We start from the raw sequence: 15,498 nt of genomic DNA on the forward strand, positions 1-15,498 counted from the left end.
GACTTACTTCCCTTAGCATAATACCCTGCAGTTCCATCCACATTGCTACAAAGGGCCCTATTTCATTCTTTCTCATTGCCACGTAGTGTTCCATTGTGTATATAAACCACGATTTCTTTATCCATTCATCAGTTGATGGACATTTAGGCTCTTTCCATAATTTGGCTATTGTTGATAGTACTGCTATAAACATTGGGGTACAAGTGCCCTTATACGTCAGCACCCCTGTATCCCTTGGATAAATTCCTAGCAGTGCTATTGCTGGGTTGTAGGGTAGATCTATTTTTTGAGGAATCTCCACACTGTTTCCCAGAGCGGCTGCACCAGTTTGCATTCCCACCAACAATGCAAGAGGGTTCCCGTTTCTCCACATCCTCGCCAGCATCTATAGTCTCCTGATTTGTTCATTTTAGCCACTCTGACTGGCATGAGGTGATAATTAGCTTTTTATTTTGACCAAAATGTTGATGAACAGTTAAAATTACTGGTCCGTGTGCATGTCATATTTTCTTTAAGTGATCTTTGGAAGTTGAAAGTTTGAGAAACAAACTCTCTTTTATTCAGATTTGAAAAAAAAAGAAAAAGTATCTGTTCTGGTATGACCAGGAATGCAGTGATGAGGGGAGGAGATTTTTGTACCAGACATGTCCCTTGGAACTTCAGTTAGATGGCTTTGACAGATTCTTTCTGCTGTGCATCTTACATTTACTGAATTCAGCACCTCCTTCTTAGGTCTAGTGCTATAAAAACAGTTATGACACAGTTTCTGCTTTCAAGGAGCTCACGGTATCAAAGAGCCAGTTATATAGGCATGTGAAGAAATATGTACATAGATGCCGCAATACTGACAGTTAGTTGCAGGTCTAAATATAGATCCTTATGATTACAATTCCTGTGTACAACAAGGGATGATTAACTCCTCTGAGATATCACTGGGGGAACAGAATCCAGGAAAGATAGGGTCTTGAGGGATGAACTCATTAGGTAAGTGGGAAGGGGTAATCGACATGGAGATAACTTGGAGACAAGTCAGCGTGGTCTAGTTGAGCATTTGAGAGTAGAATTTTGGAGTGTCAGATACAGTAACTCCCTGAGGAGAGGGCATATTTCTTTTTATGGTCTTTGTGTCTCTGAATCCTGGTAGAGCGCATAGCACAAATTCACCTCTCAATAACTTGTGGAATGTAGTTGAATGGGAGGAAAATGGATAGGCAGTTATAGCGAATATGCCTCACGTGCCTTGTAAACAGCTCCAGAAGTCATGCTCCCGAGTTGGACAGTATTCTCTAGTGATTGGTAACAAGTATCTCCAGGATTTGAAATAGATCAGATTTGTATTTTATTTATTTATTAAAAATGTTTTCACATTTATTTATTTTTGAGAGACAGAGCGTGAACAGGGAAGGGGCAGAGGGAGGGGGAGACACAGAATCCGAAGCAGGCTCCAGGCTCTGAGCTGTCAGCACAGAGCCTGACGCGGGGTTCGAACCCATGAACTGTTAAGATCATGACCTGAGCCGAAGTTGGATGCTTAACCGACTGAGCCACCCAGGTGCCCCCAGATTTGTATTTTAGAAAGATTCCAACATACTGTGTAGGCCAGTCTGCGAAATGGAACAGATTTGAGGATAAAATATTGGCGAGGAAGCTCTAGTTGAGAGACAAGAAGTCATGAACCAAAGGAGTGAATGCAGAGGAAAGGGGGAGCTTGAGTTGGCTTCTGTGGCTCAGTGATGAGGCATCTATTTCTGTGGCCCCTTGGAAGGATTTGCTTACTTACTGTGTACCATTTCTGGACATTCTTTTAAACAATTTTCCTTAAGTTTATTTGTTTAAGTCATCTCTATACCCTATGCGGGGCTCGAACCCATGACCCTGAAATCAAGAATTGCATTCCTCTCCAACTGAGCCAGCCAGGCACCCCTCTTTCCTTTCTTGAAAAGATTTCACTGTTGGATTTTGAGCGTGGTGAATGGAAGACTGGTTGGAACATTCCTCTTTGACTCAGTAATTGGCTCTCAGTGGCAAAAGTTACCATTATTGAGCATCAGGCTATGTGTTGTGTTTAGAATTTTATTTTATTACTGAATTTATTATAGTTTTATACATTGTCACATTTGATTCTGATAATGTGAGGGTAGGTATTGATCATCTTTTTGGTTTTATAGCCTGAGAGAGGTTAAGATACTTGCCCAGTCTCATAGAGTTTGTAAAAGGACAGAGTCTGGATTTGAACCCATGTCAGTCTGACTCCAGAACTCCTTTTCTTGTAATACTAACAGGGATTTCTCATTTCTACAATGATGAAGCAACAGTAGGATTAGCATTCTCTATTTATTTATTTATTAAAAAAATTTTTTTTAATGTTTATTTTTGAGGGAGGGAGGGAGACAGAGACAGACAGACAGAGTGTGAGTGGGGGAGGGGCAGAGAGAGAGGGAGACACAGAATCTGAGCTTTCAGCACAGAGCCCGACGCGGGGCTTGAACCCACAAACTGAGATCATGACCTGAGCCACAGTCAGATGCTTAACCGACTGAGCCACCCAGGTGCCCCTGCATTGACATTTTAAAGAAACAGCTTCTAGTGCTTCATGAAAAGGTTGCATTTAGAACTCTTAGAATTTGAATCTGTTCTTAGGTGTTTATACCTTTATTTTTATCCCTATTTGTAGGCATGAATCTGTTGACATATTGACCCTTGAAATTAAAGTAAATTACATTTATAATAAAAATGATGTGTACCTCAGAATTGAATTTGGAAAAAGTTACTGAAAAATATTTTCCATACAAAACAGTCCAACTAACTGACAAGCAATCCCTCCATGTCTAGCAGCACGTAAATGGTAGTGATGTTCTGCTCACGTGAATGCAGTGTCCCTACTGCTCTTCCTAATTGGTTTTTAAAATGTAGACTGAAGGAATTTGAGAGGAACAAAAACATTTTCCTTTCTAATGGTGCATTACCTAATATTTCTAATGGTGCTAAAATATTTTAGGTTTCTTAGTCTGAGCGCCATGGTGTTTTTTCTTTCTGTGAGAAGAAATGGTTCTTCCAGAATTTCTGCAGATATTAATGTCTTTTTTTAAAAAAATTCACATGCTGTCTCCTGAAAGATTTGCTTTTTTTTTTTTTCCAAAAGGGAATTTGCTATTTAGAAGTAATTGCTTGTTAGGTCAAGTTTTGATTTGAAGATCTGTTTATATATTTTGCTGTTACCCCACTCAGAATGTATGTTGAAAATGCAAGTTGATTTCAGTAGAGTCTGATGAAATGTGCTAATTCAGGAAAACTAGAAATATCATAGATACATCCTTGATATGTGAGATTCTGACAGGGTTTTTAGCTTGAAAGTTTTTAAAATCACTCCTCTTTGAGGGTTTTGAAAAACAACTATTGAAGTATAATTGACATGTAATAAACTGCACATAGAAATGTACAATCTGGTAAGTTTAGAAGTATGTATGTTCTCACAAAACCATCATCCCCCAGGGTTTTCTGGTACCCTTTTATAATTCTCTCCCACCTCTCCCCACACCCTTACAAACCCCCTAGATTTCACTCATCTGCTTTCTTTAATTATAGACTAGTTTGCATTTTCTGGAGTTTTATGTAAGTGGGATCATATGTTATATACTCTTTTTTTGTCTGGCTTTCACTGTGCATAATTATTTTGAGCTTTATCCATGTTGTTGCAGTAATTCATTCCTTTTTATTGATGGGTGGGTAGTTTTCCATTGGTAGATAAAACAATTTTTCCATTCACCTGTTGGTGAACATATAGAATGTTTCCAGTTTTTAGCTATTGTACATAATGCTTCTTGGAATATTCATGTACAGAACTTTGTGTGGATGTATGCTTCCTTTTCTCTTGGGTAAATACCTAGGAGAGGGATGGCTAGATCATGTGGTAATTATATCTTTAAATTTTAAGAAACTACCAAATGGTTTACCCATTGATTGTATCATTTTACATAGATTTGAGATCATTGATTTGAGATCTTTCTTTTCTAATATAAGCATTTAGAGCTATAACTTCTCCCTAAGTAATGCTTTACTAGCATTCTATAAATTCTGATTTGTTATGTATATGTATGTATGTGTGTGTGTATATGTATATGTATATGTATATACATATACACATGTTTATTTTTGAGAGACAGAGCATGAGTGGGGAAAGGGGCAGAGAGAGAGAGGGAGGGAGACACAGAATCCAAAGCAGGCTTCAGGCTCCGAGTTGTCAGCACAGAGTCCAATATGGGGCTCTAGCTCATAAACCATTAGATCATGACCTGAGGTGAAGTCGGGCATTTAACCAACTGAGCCACCCAGACGCCCTGTTATATTTTTATTCGGTTTGCAGTACTTTTTAATTTCTCTTTGATTTTGTTATTGACCATGGGTTACTCCCAGATATGCTATTTAGTTTCCACATAGTTGAGGATTTCTCAGAGATTTTTGTTAACGATTTCTAATTTAATTTCATTGGGGTTAGAGAACACAGTTTGTATGACTTAAATCCCTTTAAATTTATTGCGACTTGCTTTGTGGCTCAGAATATGGCCTATCTTGGTAAATGTTGGCATGCACAAGAAAGAATGTGTATTCTCTTACGTGGTAGGGTATTCTTTGAATTTCCATTAGGTCGTGGTAGTGATAGTGTTATTCAAGTCTTCCATATTCTTGAAGAATATATTAAGTACTGGGAGTGGGGTCTTAAAATCTGCAACTGTAATTGTAAAATTAGTCTCTTTCTCTTTGCAATTCTGTCAGTTTTTGCTTTGTGTATTTTGAAGCTCTCTTACATTAGGGATTCTTTTGTACTCTTGATGGATTGACCTCTTTTTCATATGAAGTGAAACAGCTTTCTTTGTCCCTGGTAATATTTATTGCTCTGTAATCTAATTTGTTTGATAGTAAAGAAGTCACTTTACCTTTCTTTTGACTAGTGTAAAACATGATATATCTCCCGCTCCCCCCTTTTATATTTGACGTGTTTGTCTTTATGGTATGTTTTCTGTCATTGAGTTTTGCTCTTTTATCTGACAATTTTGCCTTTTAACTCACATGTTTAGACCATTTATATATGTGATATAAAGGTTTAAGTCTAATTTTGCTCTTTGTTTTCTACTTGTCCTATGTGTTCTTTGTTCCCTTTTTCCTCTTTATGTGACTTATTTTAATTAAAAAAATTTTTTTAATGTTTATTTTTGAGAGAGAGAGACAGAGACAGAGACAGAGACAGAGCCTGAATGGGGGAGGGGCAGAAAGAGAGGGAAACAGAATCCTTAGCAGGCTCCAGGCTCTGAGCTGTCAGCACAGAGCCCAGCAGGGGGCTTGAACTCACAAACTGCAAGATCATGACATGAGCTGAAGTCAGCAGCTTAACTGACTGAGCCACCCAGATGCCCCTTTATGTGTTTTATTTTAGATTACATATTTTTATGATTTTGTTTCATTTCTCTTGTTATAATTTTTTTGGTATTTTGTGGGGTTTTTTGTTTGTTTTTAGATTTGATAGTATACATTTTTAACTTCTCCAACTTCATTATGCCATTCCTGTATGGCATAAGAACTTTACAATAGTTTATTTACATTTATCCCCTCCAGTCTTTTCTGTTATTGTCATACATTTTACTTATCTTTGTCATAAACCTCTCATATATTGTTATTATTTTTGTTTAAATAATTATTTTACAGAGACTTATGTAATAAGAGAAAGTATTCTTCATTTACCCTTGTAGGGCATCATTCTTTGAGTTAATCCATACTACAGTCTGGTATAATTTTCCTTCTGCCTGAAGGCTTTTCTTTAACATTCTTTCAACTCTCTGTCTGAAAGAGTTTTCATTTCAATTTGTTTTTGAAAGATACCTTCACTTGGTATAGAATTTTTGGTTGATAATTTAAAGTACTTTGGAAATGTTGCTGCTCTTTTCTTACTTGGATTGTTTTTGATGAGAAATCTGCTGTCACTTTTTTCTGTGTGCCTAAGTGTGTCTCTCTTTTATCCCCCCTGTGGCTGCTTTAACATTGTTCTCTTTATCACAAGTTTTGGGCAATTTGATTATGATGTCCCTGGGAATAGGGTTTTTTTTTAATGTAGTGTTTTTTTTTTTTTTTTTTTTTTTTTTTCTGCTTGGGATTCCCTGAAATTTTTAGTTCTCTAAGCAGCTTTTCAGGTGTTTGGAAAATTTGGCCTTTGTTTCTTCTGTCTCCCATTTCTTTTGGGAACTCCAATGGCCTAAGTAGTCAGGTTTAAGGTTATCCCATAGTTCTCTGATGCTCTTTTTATTTTTTAAAATTCTTTTTTTTCTGTATGTTTCATTTTGCATAGTTTTTAATGTTTATTTATTATATTAAAAAAATTTTTTAATGTTTATTTATTTTTGAGAGAAACAGATACAGAATGCAAGTGGGTTAGGGGCAGAGCGAGAGGGAGACACAGAATCCGAAGCAGGCTCCAGGCTCTGAGCTGTCAGCACAGAGCCCGATGCGGGGCTCGAACTCACGAGCTGTGAGATCGTGACCTGAGCCGAAATTGGACACTTAACTGACTGAGCCACCCAGGCACCCCTGTTTGTTTATTTTTGATAGAGACAGAGAATCCCAAGCAGGCTCTGCGCTGACAGCGCAGGGACATGGGTCCCGAACTCAGCAACTGTGAGATCGTGACCTGAGTCGAGATCAAGAGTTGCCCAACTGACTGAGCCACCTAGGCCCCCCTAGTTTCTAATATTTTAAGTTCACTACTTTTTCCTTGGCAGTTTCATCTCCTGTGAATCCTATCTAGTGTTTTTTTTTTTGTTTTTTTTTTTTAATCTGAGACACCAGTGTTCAACTGTAGAAATTCAGTTCTGATCTATTTTATGTCTTACTTGTTTGTAACTTTTCAAACATATGGAATGCAGTTACAATAATAACTTTTAATGTTCTTATCTGCTTTTTCTTACATCTGAGTCAGTTCTGGGTTTATTTTGATTGATAGCTATTTCTCCTAATTGTAGGTCTTATTTTTCTACATCTTGGCACGTCTGCTATCTTTGGTTACTAGATGCTATGAATTTTACTATGTTGAGCATGGGATATTTTTGCATTCCTGTAACTAATTCTTGATGTTTGCCCTGGGGGAACATGGTTAAGTTGATTGGAAACTCTTTGCTCCTGTAGACTTTTGCTTTTAACATTGGTTCATTGAGCGTAGATCAACATTTAGCCTAGAGCTTATTATTTCCCAGTAATGACGCGAGACCTTTAATGCTGTCCCCAGTGCTTTCTGAGTTGAAGCTTTCCTCGTCTGGCTAGCGAGATCAGGCACTTTTCCCAGAAATGCTGGATGTCGCTCCTCTTCTCTTTGGGATGGGACTTTCTCCGGCCATGGGCAGTTTCTTGCTAAATGCTCAAGGGGAACTCTTTAGTTTTGTGCGCTTCTCTCACTGTGCAGCTTTCTTCTGTCTGGCTGTCTTTAAGTTTTGGAATCTTAGCTGTGTCTCCTTCACTGAGGAGTCAGTCCTTCAGGGCCGGCCTGCATCCCTTCCCCGTACCGCAGTGATCTTTCTTAGCGAAGTAAGCTGGGACAACTTTTTATGTGCCAGGAATCTAACCTTGGCTGGAAATTTCTCTGGTCTTCAGTGAGTCTAGGTTTGGCCCATGACCTTAGTCATAAACTAGTATTTGTTGTCTTATTCAGTAATTTCGCATTTATGTTGCAAAAAGAACACATGCTCATTGTTTTTATTCTTTGACTGCAGTTAAGCATGCCATTTCCTGTTTAGTTTCTTAGACTATCAGTAATTTATCACACCCAGCTGTGTAGAACTATGGCCTGATTGTAGTGTTTTAATTTTCTCGTTTGTTTCCTTTTTAGAATGAGTATGGGAATATTAGATAGTAAAGAATAGTTCACATAGTATTTATCTCATTCTTACTGGGACTTTGGTCAGTTATTATAACTGCCTGATTATGGTATTGTGACAAAGAGCCTTAAACTGGTGATTTTTGGTGGAATATTGAACCTTTGTTTTTTGTTTTGTTTATATTTTAAGGTTTTAGAATCATGATCTCTTGATGCTGAATATTTTGTTGAGGTCAATTAAAATCACATTTGAGTCTTGATGTTGTTAGTTGCAGTGTCCCTCTGTTTCATATGCTCTTAATCTGTCCTGTTCAAACAGAGGCGGTCTTGAAGATGATTCCATCCACATTTTGAGTGTTGATGAGAAGAACAAACTGGGAGCCAAGATTATCAAGGCAGAGATGATGGGAAATATGGTATGTCTTCTGTGGTGTTTCTGGGAGAATAGGAGTTAATTGTTTAACTTCTTACCAGTAATTTTGGAAGTTTCTTCACAATGTTGGCTGTAGCCAACTGCTGCTTATTGATTCTTTAACAAAATTCTTGAACATTCCTAAATCCTGTACTGCCCACTTCTAAATAAATTGTCTACTTTTTCTGTCAGATCTCTGAAGTCTGAGATCCCAGGGTATGACATGTTTTTTAAAATTTCTACTTTGCAATTCTAGCATAGCATATTTGAGGGAAATAAAGATGTCATTGTCTTCCCTTGTTTTGTCACATATTATTGAGAGCATGTATTGCTTTCTTAAATTCCTTTACTTAGGTACCTAACAAATGAGCTCCCAAAAAAAGATAGTTGTTTCATGTAGGCATATTTTAATGTAGTACGTTTGTGCCTGGTAAGTGTTTGATGCATTGTATAGATTAGCTCATTTAATTTCCATAATAATGTTATGCTGTAAGACTGATTGACCTGAGAACTGAATAGAAAATATGGATGATTTGGTGCGAGCTACACCTATCTCTATTTATTATTGCTGTATTTTAGTATCACATTTCTGATATACTAATACATGTGACATCATACATGACAGAATAGCAAATCCAGACAGCTTTGCATGGTGTGACAGAATAGATTTCCTCCTGGTCATATGTATGTACTGATCTCAAATCCAAATATAAGTGATCCCTAAGTAGGCTTCCGTTTTGTTGTACTGCCAGTATGACCCTGTTTGGTAGCATAAAAGTTGCCAAACAAGATGCTTCTATTTTTATTAGTTTGTGTGTCTGTTAAAAGGCGTATCTTGCACATGCCGCACTTTCTCATTGAATCTGGTCCTTGGTAACACTGAACTGCAGCTCAGCCCTGAAGTTTGGTAAGAGAGACAACCCGCCAGGAAATAATAGCAGGAAAATAAAGTTTGAGTTTTGAAAGCACAAAGGAATTAGTTCACACTAGTGAAAGAGAGGTCACCAAGTTAGGAGGTTAATTTATGTTGAAAGAATTGTTCCTTTGGTCACGGAGCCACTGCAGTGGAGAACACTGTTCTTTGCCTGTTCATATGCTCCTCTTTGTTTATTTCTTTACATGTCACTTGTTTTCTATACATTTCTATAAACTTCCTAGAGTAAAAATGAGATACGTTCAGAGTTCTTATTAAAATTACTTAACATTAAAGAAGGTAATATGTTAAATCTTATTATGGCTTTCTTGTTACAGTAATTGAAATTTTGAGTACTGGATGGTGATAATATCCGAGGAATTATAAAAATGTCATTCTTGAGGTTGTTTTCCCCATATCCCTGTCTCTCCCCTAGAATATATGCCCTTGTAATTGTTTACTCTCAAATCATAAACGAATGCTCCGGGCATTTGAGACATATGTAACTGAGATGAATTCATTAAAAAGCAGTCCCCTGAATTGAGGTTTACTGCTGCAGGAGTGTTCACTCTGCTCTTTTCCCTCCTGCATATACATTTGAAGTATTCTTCACTGAGGAATTAAGCTATATATGACACTCATTGTTCTTGTCTTTCCCTCTGAAGGAATTAGCGGAACAACTTAAAGCTCAACTTGCAAAGGCAAATAAATTCAAAGAAACTGTAACACAGACGTCATCCAAAAACCCTGGGGTGGAGGTGAGTTAATGGAAGTTTGTTTGTATACTACTACTACTGGGCAGTGCTGATATTTTAATGCAGGGTGTTTCTATATCTGTGTTACTGTGTTTATACGTGCGATTGCTTGTTTGTTTACTTCTTTTAAAAATGGATTTTCATATGTATTGTCTTATGCGCCACCAGTGCGTCCCAGGGGAAAAGAGAGAGACCCGGTTTTATTTTGGACTGTGCCATTTACTGACTGTTTGACTTCATAGAAATCACACTGTCCTTAAATTCTTCTCTTAAAGAGTGAGAGACTTAAATTTGGTGTGTTTCACATAAAACAAATTATTTTGTTCCAGGCTTCCTTCCTCCATCTATTAGTGAGCAAAACAGATAGAAGCGGCTGCCTGCATGGAGTTTCATTTGGGTAGGGAGGAACAGTAAACAACAAAAGTAATAAATAGTGTAGCATGTTACAGACTGATACATCCTATGGCAGGCTAGAGGGGATCTTGAGTGCCCAGTGCTGGTGGCTTTGGGTGCACAGGCTAGTTATTATTGAAAAAGTGACCTTGATGCAGAGGCTTGCCGTGGAACAGCAGATCTGTGTATCTGAGTGAAGAGCACTTTGGGCATGAGGAGTGGAGGATGTAAGGTTCCAAAGATGGGAACATGTCTTATGTGTGGGAGGAACAGCATGGGGCCCAGTGTCGCCAGAGTGGAATGAATGAATGGAAGGGAGGCGGGTGGAATATCCAGGTTAGAGAGGCTGTGGGAGGCTAGACCATGTGAGGCTTGAAAGTCAGGGTCAGGGAGTGGGTTTTTATTCTGGGTGAGATGGCGTTGGAGGGTTTTCTGTAGAAGATATATTTTGACGAGACTGTCCTGGCTTCCTTGCTAAGGGTGCATTGAAGGATCATAAGGGCAGAAGCTAAGGAGATGGTTAGAAGTGGTTAGGTTTTTATATGCATAAATATTTCCTGTGTGTTTTATGAAAGGAGAGCAGACAGGACTTTTTTGATGGTTTGGATGGGTTGGGGGATGTAGGAGATACGGAGGGGAGGCAAAGTCACTTCAAAGTTTTTAGGCTAAGCAGCTGGAAGAATACAGCAGCCATTCTTGGGAGTGTATTTGGGGGCGGAGGGTTCAAGTTCTTTTGTAGATATGTGGCGTTTGGGTATCTTTTAGATTTGGGGCTGGAGGAGATGTCAGGTAGGGAGGGGGATGTTGGGAATTTAGGGAAGCCTGAGCTGGAGGTGGAAACTGGGGAGCTCTTAACATAGAGACAGTATTTAAATCCTGATGCTGCTTGAAATCAGCCTAGGAGTAAAGGTAGATAGAAAAAGTTAAAGGGCTGAATTGGGTGTATTACAGTGTTGAGAGGATTATAATTAGGTTTATAAGTGATTTTAAAGAACTGTTCTCAAAGATTAACTTATGTCATTTTAATGTCAGTGTGTGAGATGAGAATGTACAAAGTCAAGTTCCATAGAATTGTCTTCAAGCTAACATTATTGATGATTTAGATAATAGTATATAGAGAGAGTATGTTTGTGAAATTGGCTGTTTTTACTACTATGTGCCAGCTCATGTTTTAAAAGATATTTTTTAATATTTATTTATTTATTTTTGAGAAAGAGAGAACTTGCCAGGGAGGGGCAGAGAGAGAGGGAGAGAGAAATCCCAAGCAGACTCCACACCGTCAGCGCAGAGCCCGATGCGGGACTGGAACTCATGAACCATGAGGTCATGACCTGAGCTGAAACCAAGAGTCAGACACTTAACCAACGAAGCCACCCAGGTGCCCCGCTAGCTCATGTTTTAAAAAAGTGGTTAAGTTAGAATTCCTTACACAGATTAGGGAGGTTGACCTCTCACGTGGTTTCTTTGTGCCAACCATATTATGTACTGATCTTCCCACGGTGTGGCCTTCCACAGAATAGCCCCATTTTCCAGCCTCACCTCCAAGGCGCTCTCATCCATAACATGCGTGTCTCTTTGACATTTACATGTGCTCTTAATTATCCATGCCAGATACTACCCTCTTGAGTGGTGTCCACTTTTCACTTTGTCTTTACCTCTTCTTGAAGTGTTTTTTCTCAGCCTCTCAAAAAGTTGTAACCTATTCTTGTTTTGAAACTTTAAAGACCCTTAAAGTATTCTCTGTGGAATCTATCTTTTGAAATGGTATATATTTGTATTCTTGTCATCACCCTGTAATCCACGCGTTTCTTTCCTGACACTTGTCACTTTATATGAAAGGGTTCTAACTCTGTGGCTGGACTTCCGGGGATTCTTGAAATTGAAAGCAATTCAACTGAAAAAATTGAAGCAGATCTTGTTTGGAATAACGTTTTTTCCTGCTGTTTTAAGCATATCATACAGTGACTGACAGACTATATCTCATCCCTTGAGCACACACTTTATAATATTACTGATGTCCATGATTTTTAGCTCCTCCTAGCTTTTGAGCAGTGGCCCTCATAAGCCAGTGGAATAGGATTCAAAGTTGTATTCAGAGTTGTACACAAAGTTGTATTTCCACTTCTAAACTCTTTTGAATCCCAAGCTATATGAATAGCCTTGAAGCTTCATATAGAAAGATTTTTATTCCAAGGATTCTTTGAACACAGAGAAAAAGGTTCATCTTCTCTGCAGAGATGATGGACTTGTGATTTTGTTCAAGCTTTACCCGGCGTACGTGTGGAACAGACTTTTGCCCATAGCTCTGCAGGGATCCGCTGCTGCCAGTAGTCAGTGGATTCTCTCAGGGCCAGGGCCTTGACTTCTCTGCCCTGTTTCAGAGTAGTTTTGTTAGGAATGACAGTAGAATGCAAAGTTGTTTACTACCTCACAGGAATTTCCTGACTGTTTAGAGGAAAATCCTGAAACGCTTCTGATAAAAATTTTGCTTTTTGAGAGAAAAGGAAATTCCATTCATAGAACAGTTGAACAGGGAAGAAAACTTTTCTTTTCTTTTTTCTTTTCTCTTCTTTTGTTTTTTCTTTCTTTTCTCTTTCCTTCCTTTCTTTACTTTCTTTCTCTTTCTTTCTCTTTCTCTTTCTCTTTCTCTTTCTCTTTCTCTTTTTCTTTCTTAAGGATAGGGAGAGAATAAACACAGCATGCATGAGCAAGAGAGGGGCAGAGAGAGGGAGAGAGAGAGAATCCCAAGCAGGATCCAAGATCTGTGCTGTCAGCACAAAGCCCGATGTAGGGCTCAATCTCACGAACTCTGAGATCATGACCTGAACTGAAATCAAGAGTTGGATGTTCAAATGACTGAGTCACCCAGGAGCCCCAGGAGGAAAGCTTTCATTGCATGGTTTGTTTGTTAGAAATGTTTGGCTGTGTGAACAAGGTGAATATCTTGATTCAACAATGTATGAATATTATTTTGCCTTTAGTGAAAAACCATCAGCACTTGTAATTATTAGTTTGCTTATTTCTCTTCCCTGTTAGAGGGTGAACTATTCATTATTTAGGACAAGGACTGTTTCATTTCATATCTAGTGCCTTGGGTAGTACATGGTTGTAGACAGCCAAGAAGTGCTTGAAATATTTGTTGTATGAATGTCTTTGATTTATTTTATCACTTAGAGTTTTCTGTTGTAAATCTTGAAAATGATCCATGAACTTCAAAATTCTCTGGTCTGGCCTTCCTCTGAGTATAGCTTCCTTAGTGAGACAATAACCCAGCTGCACAGTATCTCCATGTAACTTATGCTTTACACTAAGTGATGGATTTTGGAAGACCACCAGTTCTCTATCAGGACAGATTGAATGCTAATTTTTTAATATAATAGATCCTAATCTGCCTTTCTAGAACTTCTACCTGTTAATAATCCTTTAGTGGAATCACATCGTGGACACATTTAATCTAAGGGAATTCAGCTTTCCAGGTTTTTTGTTTTTTTTTTTTACACAGTAGTTCACGAAATTCAGCTCCCCATTTATGACACATAATGAAATCGTCATTGTGTGATGGTGCAGTGACTTTACAGTTTTATAGTTTGTTTACACAACTGGCAAAAAAGAGAAATACATTGTAATAGTCCCTGGGCAGCTGTGTGGGGAGGGTTTCATAGACATTCTCTTGAAAGAAATTGAGGAATTAATGGAAGGCCTAAGAGGGCCGTAGAGAAACATTAAGTAATAAATAATTGAAGAAACCAATAAATTCATCTGTGGCATTTTGTACATAAAGTCAGGCACGTGACTGGTGATTTAAAATATTTCCAAGAGTAGTTTGGCCATAGTTGGCCTTAACACTGTCTTTTGACTCTGATTCTTTAGTATGTTGTGAGTCTGCTATTATTACAACTGCTGGGATTCCTAGAATATGTGTGTGTGTGTGTGTGTGTGTGTGTGTGTGTGTGTGTGTGTGTGTGTACACACCTAGACTGTGTTTCTGTGTATTGGCATCCCAGTCTTTGCACCTGATCCTCATAGGCATAGTTAAAAAAATTAATTACAGGATTAAAATAACTATTTTGCCTTTCTTTCTTTCTTTCTTTCTTTCTTTCTTTCTTTCTTTCTTTGTAAGAGCGAGTACTTTAGTTGATTTTTTTCAGATTTTGACATGTAACAGATGACAAAACATAGGGAATATTTTAATAGCAGTGTTAAACAAGTGTGATTGAAAATATCTGCATAAAACTTCATTCCCAAAACATGGCATCCACCCTTGTTCCAAATACCCATGGAATATTTACAAAAATTAATTTTACTTAGGCAAAATGTTGATAAAGCCCCAAAGTAGAAGGTTTATAACTAAGCTTTCATTTTCTAACCACAATGCAATAAAGTTGGGATTTAACAACTATGTATTTCTTCCTTAAATAAAAATTTCAAAACCTGATTTTAAACTTCTGGGTTTTTCCATTTCTTTATGTCTTCTTCAATTTCCTTCATAAGCTTTCTATAATTTTCAGCATACTTTTACATCTTTGGTTAGGTTTATTCCTAGGTATTTTATGCTTCTTGGTGCAGTTGTGAATGGGATCAGTTTCTTTATTTGTCTTTCTGTTGCTTCATTATTAGTGTATAAGAATGCACCTGATTTCTGTACATTAATTTTGTATCCTACAACTTTGCTGAATTCATGTATCAGTTCTAACAGACTTTTGGTGGAGTCTGTCGGGTTTTCCATGTATAATATCATGTCATCTGCAAAAAGTGAAAGCTTGACTTCATCTTTGCCAATTTTGATGCCTTTGATTTCCTTTTGTTGTCTGATTGCTGATGCTGGCACTTCCAACACCATGTTAAACAACAGTGGTGAGAATGGACATCCCTGTCGTGTTCCTGATCTCAGGGAGAAAGCTTTCAGTTTTTCCCCAATGAGGATGATAATTAGCTGTGGAATTTTCATAAATGGCTTTTATGATGTGTAAGTATGTTCCTTCTATCCTGACTTTCTCGAGGGTTTTTATTAAGAAAGGATGCTGTATTTTGTCACATGCTTTTTCTGCATCGATTGACAGGATCATATGGTTCTTATCTTTTATTAATGTGATGTATCACATTGATTGATTTGGGAATGTTGAACCAGCCCTGCATTTCAGGAATGAATCCCACTTGATCATGGTGAATA

The 15,498-nt window shown here is 37.9% G+C and overlaps 1 protein-coding gene across 1 annotated transcript in view; it reads left to right on the forward strand.

Moving 5' to 3' along the window:
- Positions 1–15,498, forward strand: part of CWF19L2 (CWF19 like cell cycle control factor 2) — a 150,293-nt gene that overhangs the window by 59,623 nt on the left and 75,172 nt on the right. The window contains exons 9-10 of the mRNA XM_078432699.2: positions 8,175–8,271; positions 9,846–9,938. Coding sequence (XP_078288825.2) covers positions 8,175–8,271; positions 9,846–9,938 — 190 coding nt within the window. The remainder of the gene's footprint in view (positions 1–8,174; positions 8,272–9,845; positions 9,939–15,498) is intronic.

The sequence above is a fragment of the Panthera onca genome, chromosome D1, assembly GCF_046562875.1.
Source record: "Panthera onca isolate mPanOnc1 chromosome D1, mPanOnc1 haplotype 2, whole genome shotgun sequence".
Classification (NCBI taxonomy): Eukaryota; Metazoa; Chordata; class Mammalia; order Carnivora; family Felidae; genus Panthera; species Panthera onca.